Source organism: Balaenoptera borealis, assembly GCF_965194805.1.
Source record: "Balaenoptera borealis genome assembly, chromosome: 11".
Taxonomy (NCBI): Eukaryota; Metazoa; Chordata; class Mammalia; order Artiodactyla; family Balaenopteridae; genus Balaenoptera; species Balaenoptera borealis.
The window spans coordinates 86,400,953-86,422,852 of NC_138868.1; the positions used below are offsets into that span (position 1 = coordinate 86,400,953).

At 36.7% G+C, this 21,900-nt stretch overlaps 1 protein-coding gene and 2 long non-coding RNA genes across 9 annotated transcripts in view; 2 read left to right on the plus strand and 1 right to left on the minus strand.

Annotated features, from left to right (window-relative positions):
- LOC309606203 overlaps positions 1–10,722 on the minus strand; it is a 910,895-nt gene extending 900,173 nt beyond the window's left edge. The window contains exon 1 of the long non-coding RNA XR_014231697.1: positions 9,557–10,722. This is a non-coding gene — a long non-coding RNA (uncharacterized lncRNA). The remainder of the gene's footprint in view (positions 1–9,556) is intronic.
- The window catches only part of LOC309606206, a 404,244-nt gene that overhangs the window by 172,079 nt on the left and 210,265 nt on the right, over positions 1–21,900 (plus strand). The window lies entirely within an intron of this gene.
- Positions 1–21,900, plus strand: part of ELMOD1 (ELMO domain containing 1) — a 129,949-nt gene that overhangs the window by 81,876 nt on the left and 26,173 nt on the right. For all 7 annotated transcript variants that reach the window (XM_082342986.1, XM_082342987.1, XM_082342988.1 and 4 more), the window contains 3 exons: positions 7,741–7,874; positions 17,825–17,893; positions 21,345–21,395. In XM_082342986.1, coding sequence (XP_082199112.1) covers positions 7,741–7,874; positions 17,825–17,893; positions 21,345–21,395 — 254 coding nt within the window. The remainder of the gene's footprint in view (positions 1–7,740; positions 7,875–17,824; positions 17,894–21,344; positions 21,396–21,900) is intronic.

Genomic DNA, 21,900 nt, shown 5'->3' on the forward strand with positions numbered 1-21,900 from the left:
ATATCGATTTTACGTTTGGTAGTGTATATGTCCATGCCACTCTCTCAGTTTGTCCCAGCTTACCCTTCCCCCTCCCCATATCCTCAAGTCCATTCTCTAGTAGGTCTGCATCTTTATTCCCATCCTGCCCCTAGGTTCTTCATGACCATTTTTTTTTTTTTAGATTCCATATATATGTTTTAGCATACGGTATTTGTTTTTCTCTTTCTGACTTACTTCATTCTGTATGACAGACTCTAGGCCCATCCACCTCACTACAAATAACTCAGTTTTGTTTCTTTTTATGGCTGAGTAGTATTCCATTGTATATATGTGCCACATCTTCTTTATCCATTCATCTGTCGATGGACACTTAGGTGCTTCCATGCCCTGGCTATTGTAAATAGTGCTGCAATGAACATTGTGGTACATGACTCTTTTTGAACTATGGTTTTCTCAGGGTATATGCCCAGTAGTGGGATTGCTGGGTCATATGGTAGTTCTATTTTTAGTTTTTTAAGGAACCTCCATAATGTTCTCCATAGTGGCTGTATCAATTTATATTCCCACCAACAGTGCAAGAGGGTTCCCTTTTCTCCACACCCTCTCCAGCATTTATTGTTTGTAGATTTTTTGATGATGGCCATTCTGACTGGTGTGAGGTGGTACCTCATTATAGTTTTCATTTGCATTTCTCTAAGGATTAGTGATGTTGAGCATTCTTTCATGTGTTTGTTGGCAATCTGTATATCTTCTTTGGAGAAATGTCTATTTAGGTCTTCTGCCCATTTTTGGATTGGGTTGTTTGTTTTTTTGGTATTGAGCTGCATGAGCTGCTTGTAAATTTTGGAGATTAATTCTTTGTCAATTGCTCCATTTGCAAATATTTTCTCCCATTCTGAGGGTTGTCTTTTCTTCTTGTTTATGTTTTCCTTTGCTGTGCAAAAGCTTTTAAGTTTCATTAGGTCCCATTTGTCTACTTTTGTTTTTATTTCCATTTCTCTAGGAGGTGGGTCAAAAACGATCTTGCTGTGATTTATGTCATAGAGTGTTCTGCCTATGTTTTCCTCTAAGAGATTTATAGCTTTATACACCTTACATTTAGGTCTTTAATCCATTTTGAGTTTATTTTTGTGTATGGTGTTGCGGAGTGTTCTAATTTCATTCTTTTACATGTAGCTGTCCAGTTTTCCCAGCACCATTTATGGACGAGGCTGTCCTTTCTCTATTGAATATTCTTGCCTCCTTTATCAAAAATAAGGTGACCATATATGCGTGGGTTTATCTCTGGGCTTTCTATCCTGTTCCATTGAACAGGATATTTCTGTTTTTGTGCCAGTACCATATTGTCTTGATTACTGTAGCTTTGTAGCATACTCTGAAGTCAGGGAACCTGATTCCTCCAACTCCATTTTCCTCTCTCAAGATTGCTTTGGCTGTTTGTGGTCTTTTGTGTTTCCATACAAATTGTGAAATTTTTTGTTCTAGTTCTGTGAAAAATGCCATTGGTAGTTTGGTAGGGATTGCACTGAATCTGTAGATTGCATTGGGTAATACAGTCATTTTCACAATGTTGATTCTTCCAATCCAAGAACATGGTATATCTCTCCATCTGTTTGTATCATCTTTGATTTTATTCATCAGTGTCTTATAGTTTTCTGCATACAGGTCTTTTGTCTCCTTAGATAGGTTTATTCCTAGGTATTTTATTCTTTTTGTTGCAATGGTAAATGGGAGTGTTTCCTTAATTTCCTTATCAGATTTTTCATCATTAGTGTATAGGAATGCAAGAGATTTCTGTGCACTAATTTTGTATCCTGCTACTTTACCAAATTCATTGATGAGCTCTAGTAGTTTCCTGGTAGCATCTTTAGGATTCTCTATGTATAGTATCATGTCATCTGCAAACAGTGACAGTTTTACTTCTTCTTTTCTGATTTGGATTCCTTTTATTTCTTTTTCTTCTCTGATTTCTGTGGCTAAATCTTCCAAAACAATGTTGAATAATAGTGGTGAGAGTGGGCAACCTTGTCTTGTTCCTGATCTTAGTGGAAATGGTTTCAGTTTTTCACTATTGAGGAAGATGTTGGCTGTGGGTTTGTCATATATGACCTTTATTATGTTGAAGTAAGTTCCTTCTATGGCTACTTTCTGGAGGGTTTTTATCATAAATGGGTGTTGAATTTTGTCAAAAGTTTTTCAGCATCTACTGAGAGGATGATATGGTTTTTATTCTTCAATTTGTTAATATGGTGTATCACATTGGTTGATTTGCGTATATTGAAGAATCCTTGCATTCCTGGGATAAACCCCGCTTGATCATGGTGTATGATCCTTTTAATGTGCTGTTGGATTTTGTTTGCTAGTATTTTGTTGAGGATTTTTGCATCTATGTTCATCAGTGATATTGGCCTGTAGTTTTCTTTCTTTGTGACATCTTTGTCTGGTTTTGGTATCAGGGTGATGGTGGCCTCGTAGAATGAGTTTGGGAGTGCTCTCCCTCTGCTATATTTTGGAAGAGTTTGAGAAGGATAGGTGTTAGCTCTGCTCTAAATGTTTGGTACAATTCACCTGTGAAGCCATCTGGTCCTGGGCTTTTGTTTGTTGGAAGATTTTTAATCACAGTTTCAATTTCAGTGATTGTGATTGTTCTGTTTATATTTTCTGTTTCTTCCTGGTTCAGTCTTGGAATGTTGTGCTTTTTTAAGAATTTGTCCATTTCTTCCAGGTTGTCCATTTTATTGGCATATAGTTGCTTGTAGTAATCTCTCATGATCCTTTGTATCTCTATAGTGTCAGATGTTAGTTCTCCTTTTTCATTTCTAATTCTGTTGATTTGAGTCTTCTCCCTTTTTATCTTGATGAGTCTGGTTAATGGTTTATCAATTTTGTTTATCTTCTCAAAGAACCAGCTTTTAGTTTTATTGATCTTTGCTGTTGTTTCCTTCATTTCTTTTTCATTTATTTCTGGTCTGATCTTTATGATTTCTTTCCTTCGGCTAACTTTGGAGTTTTGTTATTCTTCTTTCTCTAATTGCTTTAGGTGTAAGGTTAGGTTGTTTATTTCAGATGTTTCTTGTTTCTAGAGGTAGAATTGTATTGCTCTAAACTTCCCCCTTAGAACTGCTTTTGCTGCTTCCCATAGGTTTTGGGTTGTCGTATTTTCATTGTCATTTGTTTCTAGGTATTTTTTGATTTCCTCTTTGATTTCTTCAGTGATCTCTTGGTTATTAAGTAGTGTATTGTTTAGCCTCCATGTGTTTGTATTTTTTACAGATTTTTCCTGTAATTGATATCTAGTCTCATAGCATTGTGGTCAGAAAAGATACTTGATATGATTTCAATTTTCTTAAATTTACCAAGGCTTGATTTTTGACCCAAGATATGATCTATCCTGGAGAATGTTCCATGAGCACTTGAGAAGAAAGTGTATTCCGTTGTTTTTGGATGGAAGGTCCTATAAATATCGATTAAGTCCATCTTGTTTAATGTATCATTTAAAGCCTGTGTTTCCTTATTTATTTTCATTTTGGATGATCTGTCCATTGGTGAAAATGGGTTGTTAAAGTCCCCTAGTATGATTGTGTTACTGTCGATTTCCCTTTTTATGGCTGTTAGCATTTGCCTTATGTATTGAGGTGCTCCTATGTTGGGTGCATAAATATTTACAATTGTTATATCTTCTTCTTGGATTGATCCCTTGATCATTATGTCACGTCCTTCTTTGTCTCTTGTAATAGTCTTTGTTTTAAAGTCTATTTTGTCTGATATGAAAATTGCTACTCCAGCTTTCTTTTGATTTCCATTTGCATGGAATATCTTTTTCCATCCCCTCACTTTCAGTCTGTATGTGTCCCTAGGTCTGGAGTGGGTCTCTTGTAGACAGCATATATATGGATCTTGTTTTTGTATCCATTCAGCCAGTCTATGTCTTTTGGTTCGAACATTTAATCCATTTACATTTAAGGTAATTATTGATATGTATGTTTCTATGACCATTTTCTTAATTGTTTTAGGTTTCTTATTGTAGGTCTTTTCCTTCTGTCATGTTTCCTGCCTAGAGAAGTTCCCTTAGCATTTGTTGTAAAGCTGGTTTTGTGGTGCTGAATTCTCTTAGCTTTTGCTTGTCTGTAAAGGTTTTAATTTCTCTGTCAAATCTGAATGAGATCCTTGCTGGGTAGAGTAATCTTGGTTGTAGGTTTTTCCCTTTCATCACTTTAAATGTGTCCTGCCACTCCCTTCTGGCTTGCAGAGTTTCTGCTGAAAGTTCAGCTGTTAACCTTATGGGGATTCCCTTGTATGTTATTTGTTGTTTTCCCTTCCTGCTTTTAATATTTTTTCGTGGCATTGAATTTTTGATAGTTTGATTAATATGTGTCTTGACGTGTTTCTCCTTGGATTTATCCTGTATGGGACTCTGTGCACTTCCTTGACTTGATTAACTATTTCCTTCCCCATATTAGGGAAGTTTTCAACTATAATCTCTTCAAATACCTTCTCAGTCCCTTTCTTTTTCTCTTCTTCTTCTGTGACCCCTACAATTCAAATGTTGGTGCATTTAATGTTGTCCCAGAGGTCTCTGAGACTGTCCTCAATTCTTTTCATTCTTTTTTCTTTATTCTGCTCTGCAGTAGTTATTTCCACTATTTTATCTTCCAGGTCACTTATCTGTTCTTCTGCCTCAGTTTTTCTGATATTGATTCCTTGTAGATCATTTTTAATTTCATTTACTGTGTTGTTCAGCATTGTTTGTTTGCTCTTTAGTTCTTCTAGGTCCTTGTTAAACGTTTCTTGTACTTTCTCCATTCTATTTCCAGGATTTGGGATCATCTTTACTATCATTACTCTGAAATCTTTTTCAGGTAGACTGCTTATTTCCTCTTCATTGTTTTGCTCTGGTGGGTTTTTACCTTTTTCCTTCACCTGCTGTGTGTTTCTCTATCTTCTCATTTTGCTTAACTTACTGTGTCTGGGGTGTCCTTTTCACAGGCTGCAGGTTTGTAGTTCCCCCAGGGGCTAAGGTTGGTTCAATGGGTTGTGTCAGCTTCCTGGTGGAGGGGACTAGTGCCTGTGTTCTGTTGGATAAGGCTGGATCTTGTCTTTCTGGTGGGCAGATCCACGTCTGGTGGTGTGTTTTGGGGTGTCTGTGACCTTATTATGATTTTAGGCAGCCTTTGTGCTAGTGGGTAGGGTTGTGTTCCTGTCTTGCTAGTTGTTTGGCATAGGGTGTTCAGCATTGCAGCTTGCTGGTCATTGAGTGGAGCTGGGTCTTGGCGTTGAGATGGAGATCTCTGGGAGATTTTTGACATTTGATATTACATGGAGCTGGGGGGGTCTCTGGTGTACCAATGTCCTGAACTCAGCTCTCCCACATCAGAGGCACAGGGCTGACACCCAGCCGGAGCACCAAGACCCTGTCAGCCTCACGGCTCAGAATAAAAGGGAGAAAAAAAGAAAGAAAGAAAGGAAAAATAAATAAATAAAATAAAATAAAGTTATTAAAATAAAAAATAATTATTAAAAATAAAAAAAGAAGGAAAGAAGGAAAGAAGTGAGCAACCAAACCAAAAAACAAACCCACCAATGATATCAAGTGCTAAAAACTATACTAAAAGAAAAAAGGACAGTCATAACCCTAGGACAAACAGTAAAAGCAAAGCTATACAGACAAAATCACACATAGAAGTATACACATACACACTCACAAAAAGAGAAAAAGGAAAAAAATATATATATCATTGCTCCCAAAGTCCACCACCTCAATTTGGGATGATTCATTGTCTATTCAGGCATCCCACAGATGCAGGGTACATCAAGTTGATCATAGAGATTTAATCTGCTGATCCTGAGGCTGCTGAGAGAGATTTCCCTTTCTCTTCTTTGTTCGCACAGCTCCTGGGGTTCAGCTTTGGATTTGGCTCCGCCTTTGCATGTAGGACACCTGAGGGCATCTGTTCTTCACTCAGGCAGGACAGGGTTAAAGTAGCAGCTGATTAGGGGGTTCTGGCTCACTCAGGCGGGGGGGTGCAGGGGGAAGGGAGGGGTATGGAATGTGGGGCGAGCCTGTGGCGGCAGAGGCCAGCATAACGTTGCAAGAGCCTGAGCTGCGCCATGTGTTTTCCCGGGGAAGTTGTCCCTGGATCACAGGACTCTGGCAATGGTGGGCTGCACAGGCTCCCGGGAGTGGAGGTGTGGATAGTGACCTGTGCTTGCACACAGGCTTCTTGGTGGCTGCAGCAGCAGCCTTAGCATCTCATGCCCGTCTCTGGGGTCTGCGCTTCTAGCCGCGGCTCACACCCATCTCTGGAGCTCGTTTAGGCTGTGCTCTTAATCCCCTCTCCTCGCGCACCAGGAAACAAAGAGGCAAGAAAAAGTCTCTTGCCTCTTCAACAGTTCCAGACTTTTTCCCGGACACACTCCTGGCTACCTGTAGCACACTAGCCCCCTTCAGGCTGTGTTCACACAGCCAACCCCTGTCCTCTCACTGTGATCTGACCTCAGAAGCTGGAGCCTCAGCTCCCAGCCCCCGCCCGCCCCTGCAGGTGAGCAGACAAGCCTCTCAGGCTGGTGAGTGCTGGTTGGCACTGATCCTCTGTGCGGGAATCTCTCCGTTTTGCCCTCTGCACCCCTGTTGCTGTGCTCTCCTCCATGGCTCCGAAGCTCCACCCCCCGCCCCACCACCCACCGTCTCTGCCAGTGAAGTGGCTTCCTAGTGTGTGGAAACTTTCCCATCTTCCCAGCTCCCTCCCACTGGTGCAGGTTCCGTCCCTATTCTTTTGTTTCTGTTTTTTCTTTTTTCTTTTGCCCTACCCAGGTACGTGGGGAGTTTTTTGCTTTTGGGGAGGTCTGAGGTCTTCTGCCAGCGTTCAGTAGATGTTCTGTAGGAGTTGTTCCACATGTAGATGTATTTCTGATGTATTTGTGGGGAGGAAGGTGATCTCCGCGTCTTACTCTTCTGCCCTCTTGAAGGTCTCCCTACTGATCTTTCTTTATTCAGCTATATGATGCTTGTTTACTCTTATCCTTGTTATAGATGAGAAATGAAACTCATCAGTTCACTTTTCTTTTTATTAACAATGCTGCTAAAAGTTTTGTTTATAAAGTGAGATAATCATCTGAGGATTTGAATAATGCATACCCTCAAATTTTTTCCTCTTCTCCCCTTCCCTTTATTCTCTTAAATATTTTTGAAGACTCCAAAGAACTTTTGTAGAAGATTGTGTGTATGTGTATATATTTATACATACATACATATGTATGTGTGTGTGTGTGTATATATATATATATACACACACAAACACACACACACGCACACATATATACATATACACACACACACACATTTCTGTTTACGAGCTAAAACAGAAAGATTAAAAACACCAAAATATACAAGTGTACATTCCATTGCCTTCAGAGCAATGAGATCATCACATATCATTCAGCCTCTGGAAAATTCCACTGTATTCTTATGAGAAGATGAGAGTGAAAGACAAGTAACCTCTTAGTTTTATTGCAAAATAGTTTTTAACCTCCCAGGCTCTCTGAAAAGGTCTTAGGGTCCCTCCTAGGAGTCTTTTGATCATACTTTGAGAGCTGCTGTCATAGATAATTGAAAGATGCTCAAATCTTCAATTGTAATGTATTTGCATATATTCTGATTTCCAAAGTTCCTCTTAATAATGTAGTTTACTAAATTTCAGTCAATAAGGAAGAGTATTATATTTGTGTATATCAACAGGCTAATTTTTTTCTTTTCTTCAGTTATGGAAATTCTTGAAGCCCAATACTCCGCTGGAATCCCGGATTTCTAAGCAGTGGTGTGAAATTGGTTTCCAAGGTGATGATCCTAAAACAGATTTTCGAGGAATGGGACTTTTGGGACTGTACAATTTGCAGTAAGTAAAATGAAGAATGTTTGAGTTTTAAAGTGATGTCCTGGTCTCCTCATACTGAAATGTCAAAGTTGATTTATTAGTCCCAAAAGCCACTTACCAGGAAACTCTAGGAAAACATTCAAGTCCTCTGACTTGAACTCAGGTTCATAAAATTTAAAAAGCTACTACCATCTTCCTTTTATCTGGCAAACTTCATGGATTCTTTTAAACAAATCTCAAATTTATTTTTAATTTTTTATTATGAAAAATTTCAATTATATTCAAAAACAGAGGAACGATTATAAAGAACTCCCTTTACACTGATCACCCAGATTCAGTAACTATTGCGATTTTGAAATACTTGCAACACTTGTTTTTTTGGTAGAAGTGTGTTAATGAAAATCCTATACTGTTTGTTGTTTCACCCTAATATTTCAATATATAGCTCTAAAAGACATCAATATTACCTTACATTAACCCCAATGACATTATTACACCTAACAAAATTAACAATGATTCTTTGGTATCATCTATATGCTGACCATATTCAAATTTCCCAATTCTCTCAAATATGTCTTGTTACAGCTGGTTTAATCTGATCCAGTTCCATGTAAGATCTATGCATTGCACTTAGTGATTATATCTCTCTCGTTTTTTTTTTTTGTCATCTTATTTTTCTTTAATTAATTTATATTGGAGTATAGTTGCTTTACAATGTTCTGTTAGTTTCTGTTGTACAGCAAAGTGAATCAGCTATATGTATACATATAGCCCCTCGTTTTTGGATTTCCTTCCCATTTAGGTTACCACAGAGCATAGAGTTCCCTGAGCTATACAGTAGGTTCTCATTTGTTATCTATTTTATACATAGTATCAATAGAGTATATATGTCAATCCCAATCTCCCAATTCACCCCCCACCTTGCCCTCTTGGTAGACATACGTTTGTTCTCTACCTCTGAGTCTCTATTTCTACTTTGCTCTCTGGTCCTTTTTAATTAAGTCAGTCTCTCCCCCTCTGTCCTCTCCTTTTGCCCCTCCATCATGTCATTAATTCATGCAAGATTCTAGGTCAACTGTCCTATAAAATATCCCACAATCTGTATTTGTCTGTTTTCATTTGTACCCATCCCCGGTATGCCCTGAAAATCAGAGGTACTCGGAAAGGCTTGAATAGGTTCATGCTAACATCTTGGTGGGAGGCCTGCAGCATCCCCACTCTCAGTCTTATGCTGAGATGGATCAGAGGAATCACAGCCTGATGGCTCCGTTATAAAGTCCCCATCAGCCCTTTATCTAACCATTTCCTCCAGTTATCTTCACTGAACCAATTAATTGTGCAAAGAGTGCTTTTCTAATTCTGTTATTCTTCCCACAGTTGTTGCCTAAAATTCTGTAAAGACAGTTTCCTTTATTAAATACAGTTATTTGGTTTCTCTAAAATATAGGCAGGGGGCTTCCTTGGTGGCACAGTGGTTAAGAATCCGCCTGCCAGGGCTTCCCTGGTGGCGCAGTGGTTGAGAGTCTGCTTGCTATGCAGGGGACACGGGTTCGAGCCCTGGTCTGGGAGGATCCCACATGCTGTGGAGCAACTAGGCCTGTGAGCCACAACTACTGAGCCTGCGCGTCTGGAGCCTGTGCTCCGCAACAAGAGAGGCCACGATAGTGAGAGGCCTGCACACCGCGATGAAGAGTGGCCCCCACTTGCCACAACTAGAGAAAGCCCTAGCACAGAAACGAAGACCCAACATAGTAATCAATCAATCAATCAATCAATCTTAAAAAAAAAAAAGAATCTGCCTGCCAATGCAGGGGACATGGGTTCAAACCCTGGTTCAGGGAGATCCCACATGCTGCAGAGCAACTAAGCCCATGTGCCACAACTACTGAGCCTGTGCTCTAGGGCCCGCGAGTCACAGCTACTGAGCCCGGGTGCCATAACTACTGAAGCCCGCATGCCTAGAGCCCATGCTCTTGAACAAGAGAAGCCACCGCAATGAGAAGCCTGTGCACTGCAATGAAGAGTAGCCCCGTGCTCACCGCCAACTAGAGAAAGCCCACACGCAGCAACAAAGGCAGAGCACAGCCAAAAAAAAATTTTTTTAAACAAATAAAATAAATAAATTAAAATATAGGCAGGACAGCTGCTCAAGTAAATAAGTTGCCAATTTTCAGAGTGAGGAATTGATGCCCTAGTCCCCTTGTTAGTGATCAAACTTTTTTTTTTTGCTTTATATTTTTTTTTTCAGTACTAAGTCTTCGTTTATTAATAATTCCCCAAAAGAAAATGAATTGAATTCAGCAATCAAAAGACACAGGGGCTGGAAAGATTTTTTTTTTTTTTTCACACACACACACTGTATTTTATTTTTACAAGAGATAAATAGACTGACACCAAGCATTGTACATGGATGACCACAACAAAAGCAACAATGATTGCAATTACCAAACATGAAACACACTCATACTATGTCATAATATTGACATTCAGTCCAGTAATCCTTCACTGTAACAGCTCCTTTACTTTGCAGTGAAAATTGATTTGTATATTCTTTGCCTCTGAGTCCTTGTGGGATTTTTTTTTTTTTTTAATTCAGACAGAAAGTCACAAAAATTATACTCATCCTCATCAGTTCACTCAGTCCCATGTAATTAATTTTTTTTTCATCTTGATCTTTTGTTAACACTTTTATGAGTTCATCAGTTTTTCATTAGAGTTCTGAAAGTGCTTATTCATTCAGTTCAGCAGTACAGTCAGTTACCAGAAACCTGTACTTGTCAGAGTCTTTTCCATGAATTTCTTGAAGATGAAACCCTTTTATAGGAACATATTTGCAAAATCATCAGAGTACATCCAGAACTGTCTGTAAATGACAAAAGACCACGGTTAAAGATTTGATGAAAGTTCATAATAATGCAGTTGACAAGAAAATTAGTTATTTCTGAGATATACATTTTAAAGTAATAACTAGGATTATTACTTATAACATTACACCAGAACATATAAGATTTTTAGAAATTTCATGCAATGTCTGAAACATTTATATTAACATATTTCCATACATATTTCCATACAAATACAAATATAAGATTTTTAGAAATTTCATGTAATGTCTGAAACATTTATATTAACATATTTCCATACAAATAACCCAATGAAAGTTTAGTATTCGTTGTTTTGTTTGTTTTTTTATACTGCAGGTTCTTATTAGGCATCAATTTTATACACATCAGTGTATACATGTCAATCCCAATCGCCCAATTCAGCACACCACCATCCCCACCTCACTGCAGTTTTCCCCCCTTGATGTCCATATGTCCATTCTCTACATCTGTGTCTCAACTTCTGCCCTGAAAACTGGCTCATCTGTACCATTTTTCTAGGTTCCACATACATGCATTAATATACGATATTTGTTTTTCTCTTTCTGACTTACTTCACTCTGTATGACAGTCTCTAGATCCATCCACGTCTCAACAAATGACTCAATTTCGTTCCTTTTTATGGCTGAGTAATATTCCATTGTATATATGTACCACAACTTCTTTATCCATTCGTCTGTTGATGGGCATTTAGGTTGCTTCCATGACCTGGCTATTGTAAATAGTGCTGCAGTGAACATTCGGGTGCATGTGTCTTTTTGAATTACGGTTTTCTCTGGGTATATGCCCAGTAGTGGGATTGCTGGGTCATATGGTAATTCTATTCTTAGTTTTTTAAGGAACCTCCATATTGTTCTCCATAGTGGCTGTATCAATTTACATTCCCACCAACAGTGCAAGAGGGTTCCCTTTTCTCCACACCCTCTCCAGCATTTGTTGTTTGTAGATTTTCTGATGATGCCCATTCTAACAGGAGTGAGGTGATACCTCATTGTAGTTTTGATTTGCATTTCTCTAATAATTAGTGATGTTGAGCATCTTTTCATGTGCTTCGTGGCCGTCTGTATGTCTTCTTTGGAGAAATGTCTATTTAGGTCTTCTGCCCATTTTTGGATTGGGGCGTTTGTTTCTTTGATATTGAGCTGAATGAGCTGTTTATATATTTTGGAGATTAATCTTTTGTCCGTTGATTCATTTGCAAATATTTTCTCCCATTCTGAGGGTTGTCTTTTTGTCTTGTTTATGGTTTCCTTTGCTGTGCAAAAGCTTTGAAGTTTCATTAGGTCCCACTTGTTTATTTTTGTTTTTATTTCCATTACTCTAGGAGGTGGATCAAAAAAGATCTTGCTATGATTTATGTCAAAGAGTGTTCTTCCTATGTTTTCCTCTAAGAGTTTTATAGTGTCCAGTCTTATATTTAGGTCTCTAATCCATTTTGAGTTTATTTTTGTGTATGGTGTTAGGGAGTATTCTAATTTCATTCTTTTACATGTAGCTGTCCAGTTTTCCCAGCACCACTTATTGAAGAGACTGTCTTTTCTCCATTGTATATCTTTGCCTCCTTTGTCATAGATTAGTTGACCATAGGTGCGTGGGTTAATCTCTGGGCTTTCTATCTTGTTCCATTGATCTATGTTTCTGTTTTTGTGCCAGTACCATATTGTCTTGATTACTGTAGCTTTGTAGTATAGTCTGAAGTCTGGGAGTCTGATTCCTCCAGCTCCATTTTTCTGCCTCAAGACTGCTTTGGCTCTTCGGGGTCTTTTGTGTCTCCATACCAATTTTAAGATGATTTGTTCTAGCTCCGTAAAAAATGCCATTGGTAATTTGATAGGGATTGCATTGAATCTGTAGATTGCTTTGGGTAGTATACTCATTTTCACAATGTTGATTCTTCCAATCCAAGAACATGGTATATCTCTCCATCTGTTGGTATCATCTTTAATTTCTTTCATCAGTGTCTTATAGTTTTCTGCATACAGGTCTTTTGTCTCCCTAGGTAGGTTTATTCCTAGGTATTTTATTCTTTTTGTTGCAATGGTAAATGGGAGTGTTTCCATAATTTCTCTTTCAGATTTTTCATCATTAGTGTATAGGAATGCAAGAGATTTCTGTGCATTAATTTTGTATCCTGCAACTTTACCATATTCATTAATTAGCTCTAGCAGTTTTCTGGTGGCAGTTTTAGGATTCTCTATGTATAGTATCATGTCATCTGCAAACAGTGACAGTTTTATTTCTTCCTTTCCAATTTGTATTCCTTTTATTGCTTTTTCTTCTCTGATTGCCGTGGCTAGGACTTCCAGAACTAGGTTGAATAATAGTGGTGAGAGTGGACATCCTTGTCTCGTTCCTGATCTTAGAGGAAATGCTTTCAGTTTTTCACCATTGAGAATGATGTTTGCTGTGGGTTTGTCATATATGGCCTTTATTATGTTGAGGTAGGTTCCCTCTATGCCCACTTTCTGGAGAGTTTTTATCAGAAATGGGTGTTGAATTTTGTCAAAAGCTTTTTCTGCATCTATTGAGATGATCATATGGTTTTTATTCTTCAATTTGTTAATATGGTGTATCACATTGATTGATTTGCGTATATTGAAGAATCCTTGCATCCCTGGGATAAATCCCACTTGATCATGGTGTATGATCCTTTTAATGTGTTGTTGGATTCTGTTTGCTAGTATTTTGTTGAGGATTTTTGCATCTATATTCATCAGTGATATTGGTCTGTAATTTTCTTTTTTTGTAGTGTCTTTGTCTGGTTTTGGTATCAGGGTGATGGTGGCCTCATAGAATGAGTTTGGGAGTGTTCCTTCCTCTGCAATTTTTTGGAAGAGTTTGAGAAGGATGGGTGTTAGCTCTTCTCTAAATGTTTGATAGAATTCACTTGTGAAGCCATCTGGTCCTGGGCTTTTGTTTGTTGGAAGATTTTTAATCACAGTTTCAATTTCATTACTTGTGATTGGTCTGTTCATATTTTCTGTTTCTTCCTGATTCAGTCTTGGAAGGTTATACCTTTCTAAGAATTTGTCCATTTCTTCCAGGTTGTCCATTTTATTGGCATAAAGTTGCTTGTAGTAGTCTCTTAGGATGCTTTGTATTTCTGCAGTGTCTGTTGTAACTTCTCCTTTTTCATTTCTGATTTTATTGATTTGAGTCCTCTCCCTCTTTTTCTTGATGAGTCTGGCTAGTGGTTTATCAATTTTGTTTATCTTCTCAAAGAACCAACTTTTAGTTTTATTGATCTTTGCTATTGTTTTCTTTGTTTCCACTTCATTTATTTCTGCTCTGATCTTTATGATTTCTTTCCTTCTGCTAACTTTGGGTTTTGTTTGTTCTTTCTCTAGTTTCTTTAGGTGTAAGGTTAGATTGTTTACTTGAGATTTTTCTTGTTTCTTTAGGTAGGCTTGTATAGCTATAAACTTCCCTCTTAGAACTGCTTTTGCTGCATCCCATAGGTTTTGGGTCGTTGTGTTTTCATTGTCATTTGTCTCTAGGTATTTTTTAATTTCCTCTTTGATTTCTTCAGTGATCTCTTGGTTATTTAGTAACGTATTGTTTAGCCTCCATGTGTTTGTCTTTTTTACGTTTTTTTCCATGTAATTTATTTCTAATCTCATAGCGTTGTGGTCAGAAAAGATGCTTGATATGATTTCAATTTTCTTAAATTTACTGAGTCTTGATTTGTGACCCAAGATGTGATCTATCCTGGAGAATGTTCCGTGCGCACTTGAGAAGAACGTGTAATCTGCTGTTTTTGGATGGAATGTCCTATATATATCAATTAAATCTATCTGGTCTATTGTGTCATTTAAAGCTTCTGTTTCCTTATTTATTTTCATTTTGGATGATCTGTCCATTGGTGTAAGTGAGGTGTTAAAGTCCCCCACTATGATTGTGTTACTGTCGATTTCCTCTTTTATAGCTGTTAGCAGTTGCCTTATGTATTGAGGTGCTCCTATGTTGGGTGCATATATATTTATAATTGTTATATCTTCTTCTTGGATTGATCCCTTGATCATTATGTAGTGTCCTTCCTTGTCTCTTGTAACATTCTTTATTTTAAAGTCTATTTTATCTGATATGAGTATAGCTACTCCAGCTTTCTTTTGATTTCCATTTGCATGGAATATCTTTTTCCATCCCCTCACTTTCAGTCGTATGTGTCCTTAGGTCTAAAGTGGGTCTCTTGTAGACAGCATATATATGGGTCTTGTTTTTGTATCCATTCAGCCAGTCTATGTCTTTTGGTTGGGGCATTTAATCCATTCACGTTTAAGGTAATTATCGATATGTATGTTCCTATGACCATTTTCTTAATTGTTTTGGGTTTGTTTTTGTAGGTCCTTTTCTTCTCTTGTGTTTCCCACTTAGAGAAGTTCCTTTAGCATTTGTTGTAGAGCTGGTTTGGTGGTGCTGAATTCTCTTAACTTTTGCTTGTCTGTAAAGCTTTTGATTTCTCCATCAAATCTAAATGAGATCCTTGCCGGGTAGAGTAATCTTGGTTGTAGGTTCTTCCCTTTCATCACTTTAAGTATATCATGCCACTCCCTTCTGGCTTGCAGAGTTTCTGCTGAGAAATCAGCTGTTAACCTTATGGGAGTTCCCTTGTATGTTATTTGTCGTTTTTCCCTTGCTGCTTTCAATAATTTTTCTTTGTCTTTAATTTTTGCCACTTTGATTACTATGTGTCTCGGCGTGTTTCTCCTTGGGTTTATTCTGTATGGGACTCTCTGCGCTTCCTGGACTTGGGTGGCTATTTCCTTTCCCATGTTAGGGAAGTTTTCGACTATAATCTCTTCAAATATTTTCTCTGGTCCTTTCTCTCTCTCTTCTCCTTCTGGGACCCCTATAATGCGAATGTTGTTGCGTTTAATGTTGTCCCAGAGGTCTCTTAGGCTGTCTTCGTTTCTTTTCATTCTTTTTTCTTTATTCTGTTCCGCAGCAGTGAATTCCACCATTCTGTCTTTCAGGTCACTTATCCGTTCTTCTGCCTCAGTTATTCTGCTATTGATTCCTTCTAGTGTAGTTTTCATTTCAGTTATTGTATTGGTCATCTCTGTTTGTTTGTTCTTTAATTCTTCTAGGTCTTTGTTAATCATTTCTTGCATCTTCTCAATCTTTGCCTCCATTCTTATTCCGAGGTCCTGGATCATCTTCACTATCATTATTCTGAATTCTTTTTCTGGAAGGTTGCCTATCTCCACTTCATTTAGTTGTTTTTCTGGGGTTTTTTCTTGTTCCTTCATCTGGTACATAGCCCTCTGCCTTTTCATCTTCTCTATCTTTCTGTAACTGTGGTTTTTGGTCCACCTTTGCTTTATATTTTTAAATTATCACTTTAACTCCTGGTTTTTGTATGTTTATGTGATTTAATAATTGTGCTCATTATTTTTTTCATGCTTAAATTGAGTCATTTGTAGCCATTATTTTTCAAGAAAAAAGGAGTCCTTTTAGGTTGGTTGTTGTGTCCTTTGACACTACCCTACTAGTGAGGATAGTGATATATTTTTAAAAGAAAAAATGGCATTTTTAATGGCACCCATTTCCCCCTAAGATCTTTTATTTTAAATTTAGAAAGTTTAATAATCGCCCATGCTTTTTTTTTAAGATGGTAAATTTTTTATACAATTTTTAAATGTTACACTCCATTTACAGTTATTACAAAATATTAGCTATATTCCCCGTGTTGTACAATACATCCTTGTAGCCTATCTTATACCTATAGTTTGTACCTCCCACTTCCCCACTCTTATTTTTTCCCTGCTCCCCCTCCCCACTGGTAAATGTTTTAAATGTTATACTATTATGTAATGTGAATGAATAAAAAGGTAAATTTTGATGACAAAGGTGGTGTTACAAATAAGTGGGTAAAGGATGAGCTTTTAAATAAGTAGAGCTGGGGCAATTGACCTTCCATTTGAAAATTAAATTAAATTAAATCTCTACCTTGCCTCAGTTTACAAATTGAATGTCAGAAACAAATATTTACAACTTTTAGGAGAACATCTTTAAGATATGTGAGTAAGGAGGGATGTCTTAAAGATAAAAACCAAAAAAGCACAAACTGTAAAAGAAAAATCAATAAATCTCACACATTAACATCAAAACCTTCTATAAGCCACCATAAATAAAATGAAAAGAAAGCCAAGACTGACACTCACATAATTGATAAAGGATCCGTATCCAGTATATTATTATCTGTAGGCTTATTTATCTTATTTATTTGAGGACATTTTTAGATATACTGGACCAAGAAATGTGAACAGAAAAGCTATAAAAGAAGAAACCTAAATGACCAACAAAAGTATGAAGAGACTCAATTTCATTAATAATCATAAACATGTTTACTAAATTTGCTGACTAGCTTTGAACTTTTCTGAGAGAAAATTTAAGAGGTTGTTTTATCCTTTAGATATATGCAGGAAATCCACATCAAATTAAATAATACATGCTATATGTAGTTGTATTTTATAATTGTCTCTATGAAGTATTTTTTATGATATATTTTTGAGGGTATGTAAGCTTTTTATATGTGGGAAGGGAAACTTTATTGCCCCTTTCTTCCCAGAACAGAATTTTTTAAACATCTCTAAGCTCCATAAGATATTTTCCTTCATAATTCTAACAACACCCCGTGAATATTCTCCAAGAAAGTACATTTGAACTTTTATCACCTCCTCTAGTCTCATCCTTTCTCTGCCCTTTGGCTGTCACAGCCTCTTACCATGTCCCTTCATCCAAGTTTTTCTGCCTTCTGAGGGGCCTCATCCAGCCTTCCTAATAAGAATCTATAACCCTCATTAATAAGAATATCTTTGGCTCGCTAGGGAATGGTAAAGTTCATAATTAAATTTTCAAACCTACTAGAATCATTCCTAAATCTTTGTGGGTTTTACAACTACCCTATATACTGTCATTATATTTGGAAAACTCTATTATGAAAAGCTGTTCATTCTCTGGAGGAGCTGACACAGGTTGTATGCTTATGCTGGTGTCCATCTCTGAATCCAAAATGGCCTCAAATTGGATTGAAATGAATGTATTCAAAAGGTATGGAGTTATGGTTTTCTTTCCCTCCAACTGCAGGTATTTTGCAGAAAGGGATGCTGCAGCAGCTCAGCAGGTCCTATCTGATTCTCTTCATCCAAAATGCAGGTAATTGTTGAAAATGAAAGGTGGATTAGGCTTTTTGGATTAGGTAGAATTAATTTCATCTCCTATATGGCTCTATTGATGAGATTCTCAAGAGAGTCAACCCACCAGAAGTGAGGCTTAAAGCTCTTTCAAACAAGCCCTTTTGACAAATGCTGAATAGGAAGGTTATAATGTCAGGTACTTGTTACAGGGTTTAGGATGTAAAGTGGCACTGTTCAAGTGAGATGTGCACTTGAGGGGTTGATAACATGCCTGGTGTCTAGGAAGATTGAGGAGGTGGGCATAGAAGAAGGAGAAAGCAGAGTATGGAAGAAAGAGTTCAGAGACAAGGTACCACAGTGGGGGAATAGAGGGAAGAATGGAAGTCTTGAAGTCAGGGACCAAGTGAGAAAGTCTAAAATTGCTGAGGCTCTTTTTTGTTTTTCTTAATAAAATTCTAGATTCTAAATTGTTTGCATTTTCATTTACCTTTCTAAATTTTTGTCTTTAACTGATTACATTAGGGATATCACTAAAGAGGAAATAAGGTATTTTTCTTTGCTTTTGTTTTTTCTTGCTTTTATGTTATTTTAGAATAAGTATGGGTAAGAATATTTAAAGTAATATAAATTCATGAAAAATTTTCAAAAAGCAAACATTTCCCAACTTTTTATGTAATATAGTTCGTTACGTTTGGGCTGTGTTTTGATGAAGGAAAAACCAGATTAGACTGACCTGATAGAAAATGTCAAAGAGCCTTTCTACAGCCATGTCTGTTGGAGAAACATTTTGAAACTTCACCTAAAGGCTGAACACATTACCACACATTTCTGCCCCCATCTACTCCAAGAGAGGGACATTTCATCTGGGAATTATGCTGCACAGAGCAAATCTCCTCTTCTATTAATGTATTTCTAATTGTATTACTATAAAGAGTGTATACATGCTTTAGTTACTCTTATTATAAGGAGTTCTTCTATTTTGTACTCATAGTTTTGTATCACTTTTTTCTCCTCAGCATGACAGGTTATCTTGTTAGTGTTCATGTTTGCTAAATAAGTCCCAAATTTCATCATACCACTCTCAAAATCTATAAACAGGTTGACTTTGTGGCTCCCCTCCCATCTTACTATTATACTTATGCTAGCTTCAATTGGCTAAGATTCATTAAATTATCCTATACTTCCCAAATTTATAATTATAATCTTTTTATAAGTTTAAATTTTCATTTTCTTTACATTTTATTTACTTTGAGAAAAGCACTAAAATCATAACTCTTTCTTCATATATCACATGGTTAAAATCAAACTGTTTTAATTTTTTAACTACATTGTCTGAATTACATGTTTCTGTAATGTAGAAACTCTGAAACCTCTCTGATTAAAATTGGCTGGGGAGTCTGTGTGCACTGACATTCCTTGGAGAAGCATCAGTTAAAAGACATGAATCCTCCATGGTCCTTAGGAAGTGACAATAAGCTTAAAATATATATTTTTTATTAACCATTGGAGAGGGATTGATTTTGACTATGAGCCATTCTCAAAGAAAGGCTTTATAATTTTATATCCTGTGTTGGCCACCAGAGAGGAATTATTTGAGGGTGTGATTACTCTTATTTAAGAAGAGACTGGTATTTGTGTGTGTGTGTGTATGTGTGTGTCTGTGTGGGCACGCACACACTTTGTCCCTCAAGCTACAATAAAATTGACTAGATGAAGTTCAAGTATTAATCACTTCAAATTGATGGTAAATGTCATTGAATACAAATCAGAATGTTTTGAAAACGGTACTGTCCTTCACAAATGTCTGAAAGAAATATATATTAACCCATAGTGATATCAACATAGGTTCTTTCAGGCCCTGAATATTTCAGGTGTTGAATAGGGAGAAGCCATACATACTAAGGAAAGTTCTTTCCTGTCTACCCTTCAGCAAGCATTATACGTTATTGCTCTTGTGAAGATCAATCTATTGAATTCTGAAGTAACTTGAGAGATAAAAGTAGGTTTAAGTTTAAGAGAAGAATTTTGAGAGTTTGTATTTTTGTTTGTTTGTTGTGTGTGTGTTTCCTGAAGAGAGGAATTCCTTCTGTTTGGACCAGGATATCCTATAAGTAATCAAATGAGTGGAGGTCATTTGGCCTTTTCTTATATTTCCAATGCAGATAGATTTAATTTAACAAAATACAGAGATACTATGTATTTACAAAGCTTAGTTGAAGAGAAAATAGGTGCTTATAAATTTGTTTATATAAAATTTCTAAATTTCACACCTAACTCATTTTAGTTTGGAATGAGTCTTTTAAGGTAAAAATCTCCTGATGCCTCTTTGGCTGACTTGTTGGTTTGTTAATTGGCAGTTGCACTTTAAAAAGAAGTGGCTTATTTTAACATGAATTAAAGACAGTTACTTTGAATTAGAGCCAGTCATTTACAGAGTAGAAAGTAAGTATAGTAAAATAACAGTTTTGCATCATGTTTTTGTGGGCCTGTGCTGTGTGTGTGTTACATGTGTGTCTTTTAATGTAGTGTTTGCATTGTTTTATAAAGAACTCTCCTTTCTCCTACTTAGATGGAAGCTAAATGTTCATAATAACTCTAGTTTTAAAATTTTATTTAATTCCAAGGCTAACCACAATTTTTAGTGTAGAACACTGAATGAAAGTTCACATTGGCCACAAAGAAGAGTGCAACATGGTTCCTGCCTACAAGATATTGGCAGTATGGAAGTAGGTGAGAATAGGGGGAATAAGAAAGTACACGAAGTAATAGAATGCAAGTCAGTATTTTCAGAATGCTTTTATTATAGAACCCTTTCTTCAGTCTTATTCAGAAACTCAAATTATAAAAATGGATTAAAATGGAGCTACTATGATTTAGCTGTCTTAGCTGAGCCAGAGGAAATGCCACAGCACCTGTTGGAACAGAATTTTTAAAACCTATAAGTTCCTCCTTCCCTTCTTCCCTCCCTCCCTCTTTCCCTTTTATTCTTTCCTTCTTTCTTTTTTTCACTAACTCAATTATTTAACAGTAAACATTTATTTGGCATCTGCTGTGTGCCAGACATCACAAATAAGGCTGAGTAGGATAATTGCCATGAGGGAAAACCAAACGAAATGCAGTGGGAAATCATGACTGAGGTAGCATCTTGCTAGAGGAGGAAGTATTATTTGATAATTAATGGATAATATGAAAGAGTATGTTTGGCCTTTAGGTCTGTCTCTCACTGCTGTACTATAGTGAATAAAGGATAAGTAGCATGGCTTTAAATAATTCCATTTCTGAGCTCCATATAAATTGTATTGTGGCTTTTTAGTTAATAACATTTAAATTGATTAGTGTTTGATAACTGAGTTACAGACATCCCCACATCTAGTCAACAGTTTTAACAAAAACATTAAAAGAGAACAGGTATCAATTAGAGAAGTCTTATTTATTTATTTACTCATTCATTCATTCATTCATTTATTCAGCAAATTCAGCAAAGCAGAATGGGAGAAGAAAAGGATGGATAAAGCAATTGGGTGAGTGTGGGACTTCATATATAAAGGTTGTCAGAAGAGCACTGCAAAAAATGACAAGGATGAAAATGCACTTGTCCTGATGGAAATACATAATCCAGTTGAATTTTGGAAAGGACCTGTTTATATGTTTTTGTATTAACTTGTATGATTATATGATACTACTTTGCCTGTGACCAAGTGATGAAGTTTAGAAAGTTATAACTGTATGGAAATGATTTTCAAAAATCATAATTTGGAATTGTATTTGCTAGTCTTCTTTTAAGGATTTCTATCAAGTATCAGGCTATTAGTTAAAAGTTTACTTTAGAAGGTCTTTTTTTATAATGCCCCTTTTCATCCAAAAATAGTTCTGAGCAGAGAACTCCTTTTTTTTTATGTGCTGGATTTATAATACCAAAGAGGACTTAAGAACTCAGTTTCACTTAATTTTAGATAGACATGTAGAAAATGGACTAGAAAATATACCCTGAGTGTTAAGATACTAGTTAAATTTTTCCTCATTTTA